Here is a 22,508-nt window from a genome sequence, read left to right as displayed (position 1 = left end):
TTAATTATTTATTTATACTCCGTGAATAGCACGGGTAATTGTGTTAGTAAATTTATAATAAAAAGTAATTATTCAGACATAAATAGTTAAACATTTAAACAATTTATTTTTGTTCATCAATATATGTCTAAACATTTACCTTTTACTCGAAAATTATAACAAAACAAATGATATGTATTTTGGTATGTAAATAAAATTTCCCATGATATAATTTTAAAATTTACATCTCATTCCTTCAAATTTATAATCTTATAATAAATAATATTCTTAGACCTCGTTTGTCAACTATATATTTTAACTAAAATATCAAAAAATCACTATAAATTGTTACATTACTCTCTATTTTTCTATATATATATTTTTTAAAAAGTTAAAAATTATTAAAATAATATATTTCCAAACGAGACATTAATCATTAATAATTATTTTATTTTTTTTACATTTTAAACAAATCTATAATTTATCGTTAAAATAACGATCTTTGATTTTGTTAAAAGATGAGATAGGAACTTACACTATATTTGGGAACCTAGGAGAGAAAAAAAAGAGAAAGGATTACTTAAGTAATAAGAGAAAAGAAAAGAAAAGAAATGATTGTGATTTCTTTCCTTTTTGTTTGAATAAGGAAGAAATAAAAGAAAAGAAATGATTGTGATTTCTCTCATTCTTGTTTGGTTAGATTTCATTGAGAAAAAAGAAAGCAAATTATTTTATGTTATATCACCAAAATAACCTTTTTATATTTTCAATCATTTTATTTCTTTTTTTTATAGGGACAAAATTAGTATTATGAAAATAGTGATTTCTTTTCTCTTATAATCTCTCAACTTTTGAAAAGATTGAAAATGAGACTTATAAGAGAAATTTATTTCTCTCTCTTTTTTCTATTTTTTCTATTTAAATTATTCAAACAAATAAAAAGAATACATGTCACTCTATTTTTTTTCTTTTCTCTCCGAATCACGCAATCCAAACACAGCGTTAATGTATCGTTAAAATAACGATCTTTGATTTTGTTAAAAGATGAGATAGGAACTAGCGATTACAAAGGGAGTCTTATTTTCACTGCATTTTCTATTTCCCATCACTTTCCTAGAAAATTTCCACCAAGAAAACGCATTGATCAAGAGAAAACCTTAGGATGTCAGTGTGCAATTCCTGCTGTCATTCCTCTTACGGAAAGTACTTCCACTTTAGCCGAGTTTTCTTTGCATTTTCTCTCTGTCTCCCATCACTCTCCTGGAAATTTTCCACCAAAAAAGGGAAAAAGAAAAAAGAACTTTGATGTCTGGCGTGGTCGTTACTGTCTTCTCTCAAGTCTCAGTCTTTGTTGGTAAGTCAAGGACCATGCAATTCTTCTTATTAATAATTGCAACTTTCATGGCATTTTTATATCATTCACCAAATTCCATTTCCATTTCACTGCTCTCTTGGGTTTCTCAACGATTAGGTCTAGGCTTTGGGGACGAAACAGTTGATGAAGCCTCTCATTTGCTTTGTTTTGAGCTAAGAAAGAGTGTTGTTGCTCATTTTGAGTGTTGTGCTTCATGGGTTTGTGAAACTAGGGTTGTTAGGGTCTTTGAATTGAATGACTAGCAACATGACTAGGCAGTTCCTGTCAATTTTGATCAAATCCCAGCTGCTTTGGTTGTCTCCACAGCTTCAATGATGAGTATTCTTCAAGCAATAAATTGTCATAGGAGTTGAAATTGGGCTCTAAAGCTGCTGTGCCCCCGAATTCGGCATCCGATTTGGGTGAATTTGTTGGTTCAGGCACAGTTTGGTTCTTGGGGGATCATGGTAATTTCATGTAAATCAATAAATTTGGTCTCTGAGATTTCTTGTGGCAAAGGGGAGGATTGCAGTGATGAATCTCCCTGCAATGTCAATATGATGTCAGCCATGACTTCCTTTGATCCTGAATCAAGTGATATAATAGTTCACGAGGGGACTTATCAGGATGAGCCACAAATTGTTTATGTCAAGAAAGGTTTATGTCATCGATGCCTCAAGGGAAGTTGTTTCACTGAGAAGGTAGTCTGCATTGTTTGCGGTGCTAGATATTGCAGTAATTGTGTGCTCAGGGCAATGGGATCAATGCCTGAGGGAAGAAAATGTATTACTTGTGTTAGTTCTCCCGTTCATGAGTCAAGGCGGGGTACCCTGGGAAAATGTTCCTGGGGGCTTAAGCAATTGCTCACTGATTTGAATGTGAAACAGATTATGCGAGCTGAGATATCATGTGAAGCAAATCAGCTACCATCTGAGGTTGTATATGTGAATGGTAAGCCTCTTTGTCATGAAGAGTTGGTTCGGTTGCAAACCTGTCCGAACCCACCAAAAAAGCTCAAACCAGGAATGTATTGGTATGATAAGATATCTGGATTTTGGGGAAAGGTGAGACTCCTCTCTCTCTCTCTCTCTAAATATATATATATATATATATATATAATGTATATGTATAATTATGTTATGCCATGATAAAATTAATGTTTTTAGCTCAATCAAATAGGAAGGACAGAAGCCCTGCCAGATTATTAGCGCTCAACTGGAAGTTGGAGATTCTATTAAGCGAAATGCTAGCAATGGAAACACAAATATATTGATAAACAATCGGGAAATTACAAAAGCAGAGCTCCGGATGCTGAAGGTTTGAGTGCTGAATATGATTTACTTCTGTTGAATTACGGGTTTTGGAAAGTATGTAATGATGTAATCAAACTCGTATCTACTGAATCTTGCAGTTTTCTGGAATCTTGTGTGAAGGAAACCTTCACTTATGGTTAAGTAAAGATGGTTCCTACCAGGAAGAGGGACAGAATAATGTGACGGGGAGAACAAAATTATGGGACAAGGTGTGTATGAGTGTGGTTGTCCGTTCGTGTGTTTTTTTTTTGTAATTTATCTTAATTGTCGGATATTCAATTACCTTCTTTCCAGACTGGAACCAAGCTAGTTTGTGCCCTCTTGTCTTTGCCAATTCCTCCTGAGCATGCGAATTCTTCTGGGAAAGAAGTTGTCAATCTTGGCAATGGAGTTGTACCGAATTACCTTGCACAGAAAACACTAAACAAATTTCTTCTAGTTGGTTATGATAAATCGGGGACAAGTACTATATTCAAACAGGTATTGGAAGAATTTAGCTTTCATCTTCTACTTGTTTTTCATTCATTCACAGTAACTATAGCTATAGTCAATATCATAGAGCTCAACGGCTTTGTTTTGCACAATACTATAGGTATTTTCTATGCTTCCTCTGGTCTTTGCATCTGCATCTGCATCTGCAGGGGCACAAGATCTTACCAGAAACTTAACTCTAGAAAAGTGTAAATGTATGATAATTAAGCACCCGTAGAACCACATAAATGATTCTCTGTCATTTGGTTATTTCAATTTTCAATTTGGTTATGTATTTTCTATGCTTCATCTGACCTTTGCATTTGCAGGAGCATAAGATCTTACAAGAAACTTAACTCTAGAAAAGAACAAATGAACGATAATTAAGCACCTATAGAACAACATAAATGATATCATTTGGTTATTTCAATTTTCTTCCAAGGGAAAAAAGTAATAATGTTTGTTTCATAGTGTTCAAAACTTTATATGTCATATATCCATACAATTTATTGATAGATCCCAATTTCCTAACTTCTTGCATGGCACTTCTATGGCGTCTAATTGAAGGGAGATTATGATATGAGACAGACAACAATTTCAGAAATTGATTGCTAAAATTAGTAGACATTCCAAAGAGAAATGACTGTAATTGTTAGTGTATTCATTTTAAGTTTTTGACACTGTTCTACATTATGATCCATTAAACATGATGGTATTGAAGTGGACTTGAAATAGCATTTCATGATACCAACCTTTATAGGCATACATATATACACATGCAAAATTTGTATATATAGTAATTATTTTGCCTATTTATTGCTCAAAGTTTCTTTACCCACTATCAAGTGAGGTAGTATTTTTTGGTTCAATTGGATAAATTTGGTGACTGACTAATTTGTGTGCTTTTCAGGCCAGGATGGTATATAATGTCTGTTTCTCTGAAGATGAGCGTCAAAATATTAAACCCATGATCCAGAGCAGTTTGTATGGTTATCTTGTAATACTTCTTGAGGCACGTGAACGATTTGAGGAAGAATGTTTAACTGAAATGAGGAAAAAAAGCATTGATAAACCTGGTCCTTCAGGTATGAGGAGAGTTTATTTTACAGTTCTCTTTTCTATTCAGCTTATATACAATATTACCATTTCTCCATCTAATAGTTGATAAATTTGGTAAAGAGTTTGTAGATGCGTGAAAAAGGTTTTCAAGATTGTATCTTTTTTCCCTTTCTTTTTGAAAGGGTAATAATCCAGAGACCTTATAAAGATCATTCATTGCAAAAGTTCTTTCAATAATCATGCCCAACCTTAAAGGGCGTAAAACAGTTTATTCACTGGCAGAGTTGAGTTCTTTTGGTATTCTTGTGCTTAAAGCTCATTCGAGTGGATATATTAAGATTCTCATAGTGGCATGTCTGGTGATCCAAATATCCATCCAACAAAAGATAGGGCAGCAAAATATCTGTGATGAATATTATTAACTCTTGTGAATAACAAAAGCTTGAACTTCATGTTCATTTTACTTTTGACTAGCCTATCATAGAGTCAACAGATTCTCCGTGGGTGCATTGCTTCTATATATGTTTTTACTACTAATAAATATGTTATAGAATCTGTTGACTAGGAGTGTAAAAATGGCCTGCAGCCCGGGGTAAGCCTGGGACCATGGCCTGTGGGTCCGGCTCATCGGCCCGCTCAAGGGCCACTCAAAGTCTGGCCAGAGGCCCAGTGTCATTTTTGGTGGAAAAAAAATAAAATTTTGGAGAAAAAAATAAAAAAAAATTGTTCAGGCCCGGCCCAAGCCCGCCGGCCCTCCCAAGGCCCTAATAGCCCTGGGTTTGGGCCTAATTTCCCGGCCTGTGGCTCGGTCCGGCCCGAATTTTGGCGGGAGCCTACGAGGCCCATGCCCCGGCCTGAGTGGGCGCCGGGCCAAATTTACACCCCTGCCGTTGACCATTATTATTATTATTATTATTTTGTGATGCTTACTGTGCTGGTGAATTAGATTTTGGAAGAATATACGTGTTAGTAAAAATTATGTTTATTCTCAATCGACAGGAATTAAACAATAATTCACACAAACAATTGAACAAACAAATCAAGCGACTGTGTATTTGATTGAAATTGCCTTGAAAGTATAAGGACTTCTTTGGAACAAATTACAATTGACAAGGGAAAAGAAATAAACAAAAAGTAATTTAAGATGAAACTACTAAAGTTCACCAAGTTACAAACTATGAATTACAGAAGAAACTACTCCTAATTTGCAAAAACTACTTCTAAGTATAAAAGCTAAGTGTTGTTGATGTCCTTTCTCCCTGCAAACTTTCAGCTTTTATACTTTCCCTTGAAACTCTGGCACATGATCCCACCTTCCTTGAAATTTGCCGGCCAATCTTTCCCTAATTGCTGCAACTGCTTCTTCATCTTTCTCCAGCACTTCACACAGACTTGCCACATGTTTCCCATGATCTCTAGCACTACCTTCGACAGAGGAGACCAATTTACTAAAATCCATAACTACTTGCAAACTCCTTTGCTTCTTTAAACTCTTTATCTTTGTCCCAGCTTTACTTTTAAATCTCCAGCCACATCATCACCCAATTTTCCTTCGACTATTGAGCATGACTGACAGAGAAAATTCCTAGTAACATCAGCATCTCCTAGAAATTAGCTCATGATCTCCAATAAAGCTTGCAATTGCTCCACAATCTTAGCCCATGACATGCTCTTGCTGTATTGCACATGTCACTACCATGTCCTTGCCACATAATCCTCTGATTAATATGCACCCTGACTATGACTTTGTTGCCACATGTCACAGTCTGATTTGTGCACCTGTCGACAGACATTTTACAAAAACGCTTGCAAACAACTAGTTACATAAATAGCTTTGGCCTCCTTTGTTATAATTACATATTGTCATAAAACCTTTTGATACTTGGTTTCCACAATTTCCTTTTATTCAAGGTTAGACACATCTGTTTGGTAATTAAGTTCATTGTTAAATTTCAAATTATCATCAAGCTAACAAAATGTTGCATCCAACTCAAATATCTTGAAATTAGGATTCTTTTCTTTTCTTTTTATTTATATGTTTTTAAATAATTGAGTAGACTCTGAAAGTTTAGTTATTAACAACAGGGAGTGGTGGTCAGATTGACGAAAAAAATATCTATTCCATCAATCCAAGATTGAAAGCATTCTCTGATTGGCTTCTCCAAGAGATGATATCAGGCAATTTGGAAGTCATTTTTCCAGCTGCTTCACATGCATATGCACCGGTTGTTGAGGAGTTGTGGAAGGACGGAGCTTTACAAGCCACATACAATCGGAGGAATGAAATATGTGTGCTGCCCAAGGTCGCCCATTATTTCTTAGATCGGGTGAGATCATGCTCTCTAATGGTTCTTAACTGGTTTTGGCTACTTTAATTTCTTGGACAGGTTATGTTTCTTTTATTTATTTTTTTTGTTTTGTTTTGTTTTCTAATTAGAAGTTTCTCTTTCAATAAATAATTTAGCTTTTTGTCCATTTTAAGTGTGAAACAGTAGCTTCAAGTCCGAGGGCAGCCACTTTGTGCAATTATAGACCTTCGGATAGGGGGCTGTACTTGGTCAACGCCCACCCTTCCCAACATGATATACTATGATAGCACGCCAGATCAATTTAATGGTTCCTGATAACAGATGACAAAACTTGTGTTTTTTTGATTAATCAAAAGAATTACAAAATATATAAGCAATAGAATGAAACGAAACCCTAATAATCCCTAATAATCTAAAGTACTAAACTATCCTTAATGAATAATATAAACTACATAATTCACACCTCCCCTCAAACTGAGGATGCGAGCGTAGAAAGTATCGAAAGTTTGCCAAGAAGAAAACGAAAACGAGCAACAGTATGAGTCTTCGTAAAAAAATCGGCCAACTGAAGAGATGAGGGAACAAAAGGGAGAGTAATAGTGCCAGCCTGAAGATGCTGTCTGACAAAGTGACAATCTATTTCAACATGCTTTGTCCGCTCATGAAAGACTGAATTATGGGCAATCTGGACAGCACTCTGATTATCACAATACAACTGAGTCGGATCAGAAAGAGAGACACCCATATCAAAAAGAAGCCAGCGAAGCCAAACGATCTCGGAAGTAGCATAAGCCATGGCACGATACTCAGCCTCAGCGGTGGAACGAGCAACAACAGATTGTTTCTTACTCTTCCAGGATATGAGGGAATCGCCAAGGAAAACACAAAGACCATAAGTGGATTTGCGATCAGAGATGTCACCTGCCCAATCAGCGTCAGCATAGGCACGAAGAGTCAAGTCCGAAAAGGCAGATAACAACAAACATTGCAACAAAGTGCCACGAAGGTAGCGCAAAGTACGAAGTAAGGCAGCCCAGTGTGTGGAACGAGGAGCAGAAACAAACTGACTGAGAATGTGCATAGCATAGGAGATATCCGGACGAGTAACGGTGAGATAAACAAGGCACCCAACCAACTCGCGATACAAAGTGGGATCCTGAAGAGGAACGCCATCAGAAGCAGAAAACTTAGCATGCAACTCAAGAGGAGTGTCAACAATTTTCTCATCAGTGAGATTGGCACGAGAAAGAATATCACGGGCATATTTAGTCTGAGAGAGAAGATAACCAGTAGGAGAAGTAGCAACCTCAATACCAAGAAAATACCGAAGAAACCCCAAATCCTTCATCTCGAACTCCTGAAACAACTGATGCTTAACCTCCTCAATAGTACTATAATCAGAGCCAGTGATGATCATATCATCCACATATAAGAGAAGGAGAACAAGCACAACAGAAATGCGTCGAACAAAGAGAGCGCAATCATGATGACTAGGGCGAAAACCAAGCTGAAGGGAAACAGAGTGAAATCGCTCATACCAAGCACGAGGAGATTGCTTGAGACCATATAGAGTACGGCGAAGACGACAAACAACACCAGGAGGGTGAGAGAGACCCGGTGGAGGGCGCATATACACTTCTTCAGCAAGATGCCCATTCAGAAAAGCATTTTTGACATCTAGTTGAAACAGGGGCCAATGATGGGCAGCAGCAACAGAGATAAGAGTACGAACAGTAGTCATCTTGGCAACGGGGGCAAAAGTCTCATTGTAATCAATTCCATACTCCTGAGAAAAGCCTTGGGCAACGAGACGAGCTTTGTACCGTTCCAAAGACCCATCAGAAAGGGTTTTGACCTTATAGACCCATTTACAGCCTACACATTCTTGTCAGCAGGTAATGGAACCAAATCCCAAGTCTGAGTGTTAGCCAAAGCAGTTAACTCATCATTCATGGCAGCAATCCAATTGGGATCATGACAAGCTTCCTTGTAAGACCTGGGCTCAAAATATGTATGAAGACAAAAAAGAAAAGACTGATAGGAAATGGAAAAACATGTATTACCAAAACCATACCAGTTCGGAGGATGACGATCTCGCTTTGGGAAGCGATGTGCAGAAGGAGCGGGATCCAAAGAAACAGCTGGAGGGACAGTAGAGCTAGAGACAGGTGAGCTCGGAAGTGCTTTGCGGCGTTGATAAACAATAAGAGGAGCAGGAGAAGCGGGAGCTGGAGATGAGGTAGCTGGAGAGGTATTAGAAGTGCTAGTAAGAGGCAAAGTAGAGACCTCAAGGTCAGAAACAAACTCATCAGGAGAAACATTAGGAGGAAATGGATCAACACGAACCAATTCATCCTTAGTAATAGGAACAGGGGTGGAAGGTATAGTATAGTGGGGTAGTTTTTCTAAAAAAGTGACATGCCTAGACACATATAGCTTTTTGGTGGCAGGATCATAGCACCGATAACCTTTCTGATTAATGTCATACCCTAAAAAGACGCATAGGACACAACGAGAACTAAGCTTGGAGCGCGCCCGTTTAGGAAGGAGCACAAAGCATGCAGAACCAAAAATACGAAAAAGAGAATAATTGGGAGTAACACCAAAAAGACGCTCATACGGAGATGAGCCTTAGAGAAGAGGAGTAGGCATCCGATTGAGAAGATATGCAGCAGTGAGCATAGCTTCTCTCCAGAAAACAGAAGGGACAAAAGATGAGAGCAACAAAGAGCGAGCTGTATCAAGGAGATGGCGATGTTTGCGCTCAGCTCGACCATTTTGTGCAGGAGTGTCAGAACACGAAGACTGATGAATAGTTCCATGAGTAGCTAAATACTCCTCAAACTCAGACAAGTAATACTCACCCCCCAAATCAGAACGAAGAATTTTAATGGTGGTAAAAAATTGAGTGTGAATCATGGAGTGAAAATTAGAATATATTTTGTAAAAATCAGATTTTCGAGTCATCAAATAAACCCAAGTAAACCGACTGTAATCATCCACAAAAGCTATATAATATTGCGAACCACCTTTGGTAACTATAGGGGAAGGACCCCAAACATCAGTATGGACCAATTGAAAAGGAGAAGATGAAATAGAACTACTTTTATTAAAAGGAAGAGCAGACATTTTAGCCAGTTTACAACCATGACACTCAGAAATATCACTAATGGGAAAATTGCCTAAATGTCCAGACCTAACTAACATCCTCAGCCGATCTCTCGACAGATGACCTAACCTAGAATGCCAAATATAAAACAGAGATGACTTATTGTTTAAACAAAAAGAAGACAATGCAGTAGAAGACACTTCTAGAGGAACATGCAAGCTCTCCAAGATATATAGTTCTCCAATTCTACGCCCGATCCCAATCTGCCACTTGGATACCCGGTCCTGTACAACACAATGAGAAGAAGAGAAAACAACATCAAAACCGGAATCAGATAATTGACTAATAGAAATAAGACTGAGTGAGAGGTGAGGCACATAAAATACAGGAGAAAGAGACAAATGGGAACAGGAAATAGAACCAACAGAGTGTACAGGCATAGAAGAACCATTAGCAGTAGCAATAGTGATAGAAGAAGAAGGAGAGATGCAACAGGGGTCATATGATGTGAACAACCAGAATCAAAGATCCACGAAGTATGGATATTACCTGAAGAGGATGAACCATACAAACCGAACCGAGTGGTAGTCATAGCGGAGGCTTGGGACGAAAGATTTGGATTGGCCACCATGAAAGACTTGAACTGCTTAAACATAGACTGCATATTAGAAGATGGATCATTCTCAGAAACTGGTGCAGAAAAGGCGGCAGATGAGCGAGATCCTGAAAATGTTGGCTTAGCGAATGGTGAACCAGATGAACGACCCTTGGGCTGCAAAAGTTTAGGACATGCATGTTTCCAATGGCCTTTCTGATGACAGAAGCTGCACTCATCCATGGAAACCCGAGGCTTGGGCTTACCAGTAACTTGAAATAAATGAGAAGATGGGGTGGGCAAAAGCGGAGGAGTGGCAAAAACTGACTGGGAAGCAAGAGTACCATGAGCCACCTTAAACCGAGTTTCTTCTGCAATAAGCTCACGGACAGCACCATCCACAGAAGGCAAGGGAGACCGATGAAGAATAGCTCCCCGAAGTGGCTCAAATTGATCACGAAGGGCCATGAGAAATTGAACAAGATGTTGTTTCTCCCGATACTTGATATAACTGTCAAGTAACTGCAAATCGGACGGTTCCATCAAAGCAAACTGATCCCAATAAGTAGTCATCTCATTGTAGAACTCCTGAATGGACTTATCTTTCTGACTAGCACTGCGAATAGACATCTCAAGTTCATACTGCTTTGCAAAGTTAGACTCAAGGTACATAGTCTTCAAATAGTCCCAAACTTGCTTAGAAGTAGAATACTTGGAAAAATTCATATCAATGGTAGTTTGAACTGAATTATGAAACCAAGTAAGAATTTGTGCATTTTCCTTATCCCATTTAGCAACATCGGCCTCAGTTTCTTGAGATTCCACAGGTCTAATAGTCATACCAATAACATAATTCCACATACCTTTACCCATTATAAAATTTTTCATCACATGAGACCAATAAGAATAATTGGTACCATCTAATTTAGTAGTAATAGCTTGCAATTTATCATCAGCCATATTGTATATCCAAACTACAGTGCATTCAAAACAGAGTGAAAGGCAGCAGAGAAGAGAGAGAGAGAGAGATGAATGACCTGTCAAGAGTAGCAATGCACTCTTCTCATAACCACGGCAACCTATAAACCAGAGAGCAGTGATGGAGGTTCACCGTTTACGAGAGCTAGGTCAAAATAGAGAGAAGATTAGCGAGATACCCAACCTAGGTCTCCGAATGAACCAGGGACCAGCGATGGAAGCTTCCTAGGGTTTCGATTGAACCAGAACCAAAACCAGCAAGTGAGACGAGCTGTTTCGATGACGACCTTGCGAAGAGAGAGGCAGAGCTGCGAGAAGAGCTGCTTCGATGACCTTGCGAAGAGAGAGACAGAGCTGCGATGGCCTTGCGATTGAAGGAGAGAGCTCTGCGATGTGCGATGAGAGACAGAGTTGCGATGGTCAATGATGACCTGTGAGGTATGCTACTGTTTGTAACCTTGCTCTGATACCATGATAACAGATGACAAAACTTGTGTTTTTTTGATTAATCAAAAGAATTACAAAATATATAAGCAATAGAATGAAATGAAACCCTAATAATCCCTAATAATCTAAAGTACTAAACTATCCTTAATGAATAATATAAACTACATAATTCACAGTTCCAACTTCCAAATAAGGTTAGAAAAAAAATGGAGGGTGACTTTTTGGGGTTGGAGTAGTAGGGGATATAAAAGCTTTTAACGTTATCTGTGGGCTGGTTTCCCACCTGCAAACCAGGATTTAAACAGTTGATCTCGTGATCCCTAATCGAGGAAGCATTGATACCAATGAGAGCTAAAAATTTAGCATTTTTGCTCTGTTCTATTAAGTCTTTGGAGCTTAGAATGAAGAAAAGTGGATAATCGAACTATATATACATATATTTTGGTCAGCGATATATTAAATTGTACTTAAAATTTAAATTTAAGGTATGTATTAAATTTAAATTGTACTTTTAACCTTAAGGATTTTGGCTCTCCAAAATTGTTAGTACATGTAAAATGAAATGTGATTTGAAGTTTGATATACATTCTTGCTGGTTAGCATCTAAATTTATGAGTTAATTCTGTTCTATGAAGGCTGTTGAGATTTCGAGGACAGACTATGAGCCCTCTGATATGGATATCTTGTATGCTGAGGGTAGCACTTCATCCAATGGCCTGGTTTGCATGGAGTTTTCATTTCCCAAGTCAACACAAGATAGCTTCATGGACCCTGCTGATCAGAATGATCTGTTGCAGAGGTTATTATTAATCAATTCATGTATCAGCTAACTATAGATTTGTTATTTATTAGAAGAAAAAAAAAAGGGATCCTATCTAAAAAAAAATGGAAAAGTTAAAAAAAGAAAAGAAAAAGGACTTCGACTCCATTAACAAATCAAACCCCAACTTTTTAATTGTTTCAATTTAAACCCTCAATTTTTAAAATGGTGTCAGTCAGTTCTAACCATTTGTTATTTATAACTAACGAAACAAGGGCAATTTAGACAATTTAACTGCTTTTTGTCGGTGGTGTTGGACAGCAATAATGGCTATGGACTGGGAAGGAAGGAGAAGGGTGGTAGTGAGCTAAGGAAGGGGAGGAGTAGCTATGGAGGGGGAAAATGAAGGTGGATTGGGGAGAGGGGGGGGGGGTGTGACGGACGATGGTAAGAGTGGAAAATGGCTGTCGATAGTAATGAAAGGTAAAAAAAAGTGGTTAACTTGTCTAAAACTGAATTACCCCTTCTTCATTAGTTATAACTAATGGATACAAACTGATGGTTAGAATTGATATAATTTTTAAAGTTTAGGGTTAACTTGAAATAATTAAAAAGTTAGGGTTTGATTTGAAACTGGGGATAAAGTATTTATTTATTTATTTTTTGTAATTTTTCTATTAAAAAAAAAAATGTAGACAACAAATTCTCTAGCTTCAGGATTGGGGCTGAGTTTAGCAAAATTTTATCATCACTGACCTTGAACAACTTCATTTATGATTTTCTGAAATAGAAAATTTGGGATGTTAACTTCTACCAAATCCACGTTACTGAGTTCAGTTCAGTCCTTGGCTGAACTTAGTAGGCAATTGATATAATCCTCTCCTCCCATTTGTATCCATGACAAATGGTTTAAAATGTATGTCTTCCTAACCCTAGTTGTCGACAATGTATCCTCAGTTAAGTAGCACAAACATGCAACACAACATGGACATACCGACATGGTCACGTGGGTATCCGACACAACATGCCTTCTCCATGAAAGTGTCCATGCTTCTTAAAGCTCAACTGTTTGTGACTTTCTACTGCAGGTACCAACTCATTAGGTTTCATGCAAGCAATCTTGAAGAAAATTGCAAATGGTTGGAGATGTTTGAAGACATTGACCTCATCCTGTACTGTGTTGCCTTGCCTGATTACAATCAATTCTCGGATGATGATAACGGAGTTTCCACAAACAAAATGCTAGTAAGCAAGAAGCTCTTTGAAAACATAGTCACTCATCCAAACTTTCATCAGAAGGATTTCATTCTGATACTCAGCGAGTTCGACGTGTTTGAGGAGAAGATCGAACAGGTTCCTCTCTCTCAATGCGAATGGTTTCATGACTTCAACCCGGTGATCAGCATTCATCACAACAGCAACACCAGTAATAACTATAATAACTCTTCATTGGCTCAATGTGCTTTCCACTATATCGCGGTGAAATATAAAAGACTTTTCAATTCCCTCACTGGAGGACGCAAGTTGTACGTTTCATTGGTTACTGGATTGGAGCCAGATAGTGTTGATGAAACTCTTAGATATGCGAGGGAGATTCTGAAGTGGAATGAGGAGAAACCCAGCCTTACTACATATGATCGGTCTTCTAGTAGCATTGAGGCAAGTATCTCTTTGTAGATTCCCCTCCAAAAAAATGGCAACTAAGACTTTGTTTGTTTCGACGTAAAATATTTTACACCAAAAAATTTCATGGAAACTGATTTTGCACAAAAAAAAAAAATGGTTTGTTTTTATTTTTCGGAGTTTAGTTGACACTTTCGGAGTTCAGTTGTTAGGACTATCCGTTCTAATAATGGTGGGGAATATATTTCTAATGCATTTCATTCCCATCTTAATCAAACTGGTATTCTTCAACAACTTACTTGTCCTTGGACCCCTGAATAAAATGGTGTTGCTGAACACAAAAATCGCCATATTATGTCTATTGTCCAGTGTCTTCTTGCGATATAGGTGTTCCCAAGTCTTATTGGCATATGGCTATCCTTATTGTTGTTTATCTCATTAATAGGACCTCTGGTCGTGTTGCATGGACTCCTTCCATTTCATACCCTTATGCCCATCACCACTCTGTTTCTACTTTTACCTCGTGTCTTTGGGTGTACCTATTTTGTTCAAAATCGGAGTCCCACTCGCACAAAGTTAGATGACAAATCTATTAGTTGTATCTTCTTAGGGTACTCTTCCATCTCCAAAGTGTATAGGTGTTAAGACCCTGTGTCTCGTCACTTTCACCACACTTTGAATGTTACGTTTTGTGATGATCTTATTTTCTTTGGTACTACCCTTCTTTGCAGGTTTCTCCTCTTGTTAGTTCCACTGTTCGCCCGGTGACCATTTTGGACGAGGTTGAGAATGAGGTTGCCCCCTTCCTCTTTCTCAACCTTTGCCTCCTCCCCTATTGCATACTCCCATCGCCTACGCACTCAGCCCCCTTTGCCACCTCTCCGATCTCTGGATCAGGCAACTCTTCTCCTTTGGCTCTTCCTCCACCTCCTCGTCGTAACCCACATCGGGATCGACATCCTCTGAATTGTTTGAGTTATTTGAGTAGTACTAATCATCATATTTCCCAGTATCTTTTCTATGACAAGATTTCCCCTTCTTACCGTTCCTTTCTTGGCAAGCTTAAGTTGGAGTCTATTTCTCATTCTGTGTCTTTTAGAATCCCAAATGAGTAGTGGCTATGCAAACTGAGATGGCGGCTTTAGAACAGAATTACACTTGGGATCTTGTACCTTTACCTCCTGGGGAAAGCACAGTTGGTTGCAAATGGGTGTTCATTATAAAGTATCTCACTAATGGCTTAGTTGACCGTTACAAAGCCCGCTAGGTGACTAAAGGTTTCACACAGATTCCTAGCAAGGATTTTGGTGCCACTTTTGTCCTTGTCGCTAAGCTTACTTCTGTACGTCTCCTTATCTCCCTTACAACATCTCATTCTTGGCCTCTTCATAAGCTTGATGTCACGAATGCATTCCTCCATGGAGATCTTCTTGAGACGATTTACATGGCTCCTCCATTGGGTTTTCGGGCTGAGGGGGAGTATTTGGGAAAAGTGTGCTGGTTACGCAAATCCTTGTATGGTCTGAAACAGTCTCCACGAGCATGGTTTGGTTGCTTCAGTTTTGTTATTATATCTATAGGCTTTGTTCAATGCCACTCTGATTACACTTGTTTTATTCGCTAGAATTTTGCAGGTCAATTTATAGTCTTGTTAGTTTATGTGGATGATATTATTCTCATAGGTGATGACTTTGTCGGTATTAGTCAAGTAAAGGAGGACTTGGGCGAAACTTTTGATATTAAGGATTTGGGATGTCTCAAATATATTCTGGGAATTGAGGTGGTTCGCTCAAGGGAGGGGATCTCCTTGTCTCAAAGAAAGTGCACCCTTGACTTGCTTCAGGATACTGGTATGCTAGGGTGTAAACCTACTTCCACTCTTATGGATCCTAATGTCAAACTCACATCAGAGTATAGTGAGTTGCTAGATGACCCAGGCCTGTATTAGCGTCTATGAAGCACAGGTACGGGTACGGGTACGAGTACGGTACGGGTACGAGTGCGGGTACGTCGATACGTCAAAATTCAAAAAAGTATGATACGGGTACGGCTGCGGTACGCCAATAAATATATATATTTTTATTATATATGATAAAAATTATAATTTATAAAATTTATTATATATATTATATATGATCAATTATATTATATATTATACATGATCAATTACATTATATATAAAAATTTATTATATTATTATATATTGTATGTATCACCAATTATATTATATATCTTATATTATATATATTATATTATTTATATATTATATGTATAACCAATTATATTATAATATATCTTATATTATATATATTATATTATATATCTGAGGGGTCAAAGACGAAGAGGAGCAGACGCAGAGGCGAGAGAGCAAAGGCGATCGAGAGACGAAGAGAGAGAACAAGAGAACAGAGGCGATCGAGAGACGGAGAGAGAGAGAAAGGAGAGAGACGAAGACGATCGATCAACAGTGAGCAGAAGATCGGTCAAAGAGAGAGACGATTGATCGATCGATCGATCGATCGATCGAAGAGAAAACCCTAGAATCCTTCATTGCCCTAGCACACAAAGGCGACGCCTCTCTACACTATCAGGTTCGATCTCTTCCATCTCCTCTGTCTCTCTCTCGATTCCTTCTATAGATGTGTTTATGGTATATTTAAAGCACGAGGTTATCTCTCTCTCTCTCTCTATGTATGTATACATGTAGTTTTTGAGTATTTTTTGCCCCGGAACGTACCCATGGCGTACCCCCTCCGCACCCATGCCGTACCCAAATGTACCAGACGTACCAGACCCCTTTTGGCCGTACCCGGTACGCGTGCAGCCGTACCGGTACGCGTACCCGTACCAGGTACGTACCCGGTACGTGTACGGCAACATTTTAGGAGTACCGGTGCTTCATAGATTAGCGTCTTATTAGACGCCTCATTTAGTTGACCAATACTATACTTGACTTGACATTTGCAGTTAGTGTTGTGAGTCAGTTCATGCATGCACCTCGTAAAGAGCACCTTCTCCTGGCTTGGGATTGTTCTTTACCGCTCGTCTCCAATCTGGGCTCTCTTGTTTCACCAATGTAGACGATGCAGGATCTAAGATTGATCGGCGTTCCACTTCTGGCTTTCGTACTTTCTACGGTGATCATCTTATCTCATGGAAAAGTAAGAAGTAGGCGGTGGTTTCTAAGTTTTTTGCAGAGGCTAAGTATCAGGCTATGGCACATAGGACATGTGAGATTCTTTGGATTCGTTCTATTCTGGCAGAGTTGGATTTTGAGGAGACTGTTCCTTTCTCTTTATTTTGTGATAACAAATCTGCCATTTTGTTATCCTCTGATTCTGTGCTTCATGAGTGTACCGAGCATATCAAGGTTGACATACATTTCATTCGAGAAAAGGTTCGGACTGACATTGTACGTTCGTCTTTTGTCTCTTCTTCTCAGCAGTAGGCAGATATATTCACAATATCTATGGGACCAACTTTGCTCTAGTCTTCCATTGACAAGCTGTGTTTGTTGAATATCTTCACACTAACTTGAGGGGGAGTATTGAATATAGAAATCAAAATATTATGTTTGAATATGGAAATTAGAATAGGAATTATTTTGATTGTAGGAATCTTACCTTGTGTATATTGTTTCCTAAATTGGGTCATGAATATATTATATATACATGGCCTTTACCTCATTGATTGATAAGCTAAATAATTGTTTCCATTCTTTTATGTACATTACAAAAACAAAGGGAAAAGAAAATTAGAAGCTATGTTTTAGATTTTTTCTTTTTTGATTGGTACGGGGTGTCCGGATCAAAGTCTGACTAATTCCTAGGGGTGCACAGTTTCCCATAAGTGCACCATGGTTAATTCTAGAGTTTTTCCCGAATCCGATGACCCAAAGAATTGTTAGCACCTAAGAAGTTTCGATCCTTGAATCTTGGAGGGGGTACACCTCCAAAGCCTAAGGTTTTGCCACCAGGCCAACCCTTTGGGGTTGAAACTGTGTTTTAGATTTTGAAAGAAAGAAGAAATGTAGAGCTCTTTTAAGAGATGTAAGGATGGTTTATCTGCCATAACATATTTGAGTTTTGTATAAGAGCTACATATACACAATGTTCAAGTTCATTACTTCTATTACCTTCATAGAGAATTCTTTGATGCAACCCATATTAAGGTGTCTGCCAATGTTCTTCTGATTGATTTTGGAGCTGTGAGAATGTTTCTATGTTTTTTTGCTTATATTTCCTCACAGTAACCATAGATTGGTTGAGAATTTGTTTTTTCCTTTGTGCTTGCTATATACACAATTAACATATGCCCGACCCCCCAAGATAGTCCTTGGGGCCCAATCTACATGCCCAGCTTGGCCCACGCCCAGCAGGTCAGTCCAGGGCTCCATTGGGGTAACCAAGTTGGACGGACCATTAGACCGGGCTACTTGGTAGTCATTCCTTATGAAGCATAGACACGGACCCGTCAACGCGACAAATTCTAAAAAAAATGGGACACAGACACTATTTGGTCACACTGCAAATAATCATTTTTTGATTTTTTATATTATCTAGACACGGAATATATTATATTATATTATATAGTTATATATGTGCATCACATATACAATTAAATAATTACTTCGTGCTAAGTACATTTTGTATCTAATTCTCTTAGAAAAATTTGTAGACTACTAGACCATAGTAGTTAAAAAATCAGACAAACCATAGCAAACATTTGTAATTGCAACATTTCATGTCATATTCACTTTTACATTTGTGTTTTTTGTATAGACAATGCCAAGTAATGATAGAGTTGCTGAAGTTATGGTATGTAGTTTTAAGTTTTGTAGACATTCTTTCTGTAGTAGAGTTTTGTTAATATAAATTTTATTGATGGCTAATTAACTGATTAAAAATTGCTGACACAAATGAAGGAGCTCTCAATGCAATCCAATGTCACAGACGAGGAGACACAAGTTCCGGGCCCTAAGAGACCTGGTCATGTCCGAACATATGGGTTGAGTTCTTCTCTGACAGACGTCATTGGAGGTGGATATAGGCAGTCACAGGAACAGACTCAAATAATCCAGATGCAACTCCAAGAGCAATTTAACCAATATAGAGTACAATTAGAGATGCAAATGAAGGAGATGATGGGTGCTATGCGTACAGAGATGCAGGACACAATTCAATCTCAGCAAACAGTAATTCAAGCTCAGCAAACACGGGTGGAGCATTTGGAGTATCAGCTGCAAGCTATGAGTGGGCCTGTTGCACCAGCTGCTACACCCTTAGATTCACTACATAATCGGCATGTAATAATTTTTTTTATTAGTGCTTTCATACATTGTATCTTTCTTTCTTTCTCTTTTTATTTTTATTTTAATGTTCATACATATTATATTGAAATGATAGGTTCCTCGTGCATCTAGCACTCATCGTACTGCAACATGGAGTGAGCCAGTACCACATTCACAACAACAATCCCATGCGTCCACTTCATCGTTTAGTCGCCATCTTTCATCTCAAGAAGTGCGTAAACAGTTAATTATGCAATTTGCAATATGAAATTTCATTCATGTTACTTGTTCTTGTTAAATGCAGATTCAATTATCAAAGAGGAGGAAGCAGAAGAAAAAGTAGTAGATGGGACAAACTCTTGGGTCCAGATTTTCTCAGGTTTGTTATAGCAGATTCATCTATTGGTTGTTGCTTATCTATTTGAATTCAAAAGTTGTTCTTGCATGATTCAATGAATATGGGCTGCTGAAACGTGAAAGTGGATGTTAAAAATTAATTTATGCCTAGTAGCAGGGGTATGCGCGATGCGGTTCGGGCGGTTTGAAAGTAAAACTATAAACCAAACCGTGAATGGCGGATTGGCAAATAACTAAATCGCGGTTTTAGGCGGTTTCAATTTGCTAGTTGATTGAAGAATCTTCTTAAACAACTATCATACGTTTGCATAATATATTAATTTGTATAATATTTCTCATATATATAATACAAACTAATTTTGGATCTACTTAATTTGACTAATGAAATAGTCTTTGATAGGGCCGCGTGGAGAAGAAGCATTCATATAGCCGACCCCATTTGATGGGACTTAAGATTTGGTTTGGTATAACACAAACTAATTTTTCATATATATGACTATTAATTTGTAACAAATTTAACATTTTAAATCTCTCTCACACTCATTTTTATTTTGATATTTCATTAGAGGTTAACAAAATATGTATTAACTTTAATGAAGTGGAGCGGTTTCAAAGACGGATTATAAAGTTCAAAGTTTAATCTGCAGTTAGCGGATGTATCGGTACAGATTGGACAGTATTTTGCACAATCCTATCTAGTAGTTGGAGTTTTTATTCCAAAACTATGAAAATATGATATTAATGCTGAAATTTGATATATATAATGCTAAAACAGATTATTTAACTGTAGGGTTTGGGTGGAGATATTTCATGGATGTGAATCATTGATCTTTTCCTACTGCTGTTTCATATCGTTTCTTCTTGAACAATTTTGTTTATGTCATTTGTACCTGAGAGGAGCATGATATTAGAGGCAAAGTTGTGAACTATATGCAATATGACGTGCTACAAGAAACGTACCACTTTGAGACATTTAGCTGATATTATTTTTGATGCTTTTTCTTAGATGAACTTTGTCTGAGGCTCGGATTATTGCAGATTATTATATTGTCTCTCTCTCTCTCTCTCTCTCTCTAACTATATTTTTACAGTGTGCTTGGGTACAATTTGGTGGAGAATTGTGGAGGCAGTGGTGGTGGAGACCCTTTTGGTTGCACAGGGATCTCTTGCCAGCCTTCTCATGATGGTATAGCCTTCCATTTCCTTTATATGTTGCAAAAAGCAGAGATTTTATTTTGTTTTATGAGGTGGGTCGTGGATTTTATGCTCTGTTCTTGGTCATAGGTCTAATTTGGATAAGTGGGTTTTTGTTGTCATGCTGTCTTCTTTTGTAATGTTAATTTGGATAAGGCTTCGTGAACATGAAATCAAACGAACTTTTATTTTATTTTATTTTTTGGTCTTTGAATTGTTCGACTCGCATGATGTGTTTGATGTGCTTTTCATAATTGACCATATGTTAAATCTGGTGCAAGCAAGAATTGGCCATGAAATTTGGGAATTGAAAAAAGGGGAAAGAAGGTTCTATGTGGGTGGATGGTTTTCTCCAGTAGTTATGAGAGCTGATTCACAAAATAGTGACTAGGTGTAGAACATAGGATATGTAATTATGATAGGTACTTTTTAACAAAATAAAATTATAATAAGAAATAGTTTATTTATTTAATTTTTTAAGACAAGATATTGACAACCTTATCAAATGACAGAGTCATACAATTTACAGCACATGGTTTGTTTTGTATATCCACAATACTACCTAAAGTAGCAGCTGTTTTACAACTTCTTGAGTGAACCGACCTCAATCTTCATATGCACACATATATAAGTATAGGAATGCAATGACCATATCTCAAAATATCAAATACTAAGAAAAGCACCTCAAGATCTTTTTTTCTCTCCCCTTTCTCCTTTTAGATCTATCTGTCTTTTGTCATTTGATATTGAAAGTGGCCATGCCTGGGCTGGTGGATAAGTGGACTAGTGAGCTTGCCAAGCTACGCAACAAGAAGGATCGAACGATTTTTGAAGCTGGTTCGAGCCCAACCACTCCTGAGTCGAGCCAAATGGCTCAAGCACATGAAAAGAGCTCAATTAATTTGGCTAGTGTCATGCCCAAACTCAATTTGCCCTTGTTGACTTACTCTGAGGCTTCAGTTTCTATGCTTGTTGAATGCTTCAGCCCTTGAAAAAAAACTAGTTTGTCATGTTTTCTTTCCTTTGTGAATCTTCCTCATTGACTTGGTGATAATTTGTTGTCACCATTTCTGTGATCTAATACTATGCATGTAAAAAAATGTGTAATATGTGTGAAATTTCTATGTAATGAGTTTGATATTTGATTTTTTGGGTTTTTGGGTAGAAAATAAACTAGCGTGAATTAAACTTTTGAGTTACAAAAATAAAATGTATATGTATACTTATATCTTCAGATAGCCTATTCTTTTAATTTTATTCAAAGAACCCATTATGTGATAATAAAGATTTAAAGTAATAATGAAATATATAAATTATTCTCAACATCTTAAATGATAATCAAGGCAAAAGTAAAGTTCATATAATACCTCATTGATTATTTTTTTTTAATGTTAAGATGAGGGGAATGGTCGATAATTTTACCCCTCGATTCTATTATAGATCTACGAGTCTCATTTTAAAGTGTCATGACAAAATCTTAAAAAAAAACAATAATATAAATTGGACACTAGAACTCCATTTTTATTATAAAAAAATTGCTTAACCCCATTTCCAAGTTTTTTTTTTCTTCTTTTCTAACCATTAATTCCACCTAAGAAATTCAAGATATTTGATATCATCTAGTATTGGGAAAATTGTTATTTGTTCTTAGGACAAGTTGATGTGGTGTT

The 22,508-nt window shown here is 37.4% G+C and overlaps 1 protein-coding gene across 8 annotated transcripts; it reads left to right on the top strand.

The window, feature by feature from the left end:
- The first annotated feature begins 1,022 nt into the window (after positions 1–1,022).
- Positions 1,023–21,985, top strand: LOC114301312 (extra-large guanine nucleotide-binding protein 1). 8 transcript variants are annotated; one of them, XM_028246273.2, is made up of 13 exons: positions 1,023–2,397; positions 2,513–2,650; positions 2,745–2,855; positions 2,941–3,126; positions 4,028–4,202; positions 6,262–6,503; positions 12,250–12,413; positions 13,463–14,033; positions 18,779–18,814; positions 18,922–19,302; positions 19,403–19,519; positions 19,592–19,666; positions 20,736–21,985. In XM_028246273.2, the coding sequence occupies exons 1-12, from the start codon at positions 1,798–1,800 to the stop codon at positions 19,628–19,630; spliced, it is 2,760 nt and encodes a 919-aa protein (XP_028102074.2). In that variant the 5' UTR covers positions 1,023–1,797; the 3' UTR covers positions 19,631–19,666; positions 20,736–21,985. The 8 variants fall into 8 exon arrangements, with proteins under 8 accessions (XP_028102074.2, XP_028102075.2, XP_082760983.1 ...); XM_028246274.2 differs by lacking the exon at positions 20,736–21,985 and adding an exon at positions 20,435–20,689; XM_082904857.1 differs by lacking the exon at positions 20,736–21,985 and adding an exon at positions 20,045–20,428.
- The last annotated feature ends 523 nt before the right edge of the window (positions 21,986–22,508 follow it).

This window comes from Camellia sinensis, chromosome 2 (genome assembly GCF_055761805.1).
Source record: "Camellia sinensis isolate YWXY chromosome 2, ASM5576180v1, whole genome shotgun sequence".
NCBI classification, from domain to species: Eukaryota; Viridiplantae; Streptophyta; class Magnoliopsida; order Ericales; family Theaceae; genus Camellia; species Camellia sinensis.
Note: the sequence above shows the minus strand (reverse complement) of the source record. Positions and strands in the feature narration are given on the sequence as shown.

Excerpts from the sequence above, each read along its gene's own strand:
- LOC114301312 (XM_028246273.2), top strand. The coding sequence starts at position 1,798 with ATGGTAATTTCATGTAAATCAATAAATTTGGTCTCTGAGATTTCTTGT. Across the intron at positions 12,414-13,462 it reads CAGAATGATCTGTTGCAGAG|GTACCAACTCATTAGGTTTC; the intron begins GTTATTATTAAT and ends TTTCTACTGCAG. Across the intron at positions 18,815-18,921 it reads ATAGAGTTGCTGAAGTTATG|GAGCTCTCAATGCAATCCAA; the intron begins GTATGTAGTTTT and ends ACACAAATGAAG.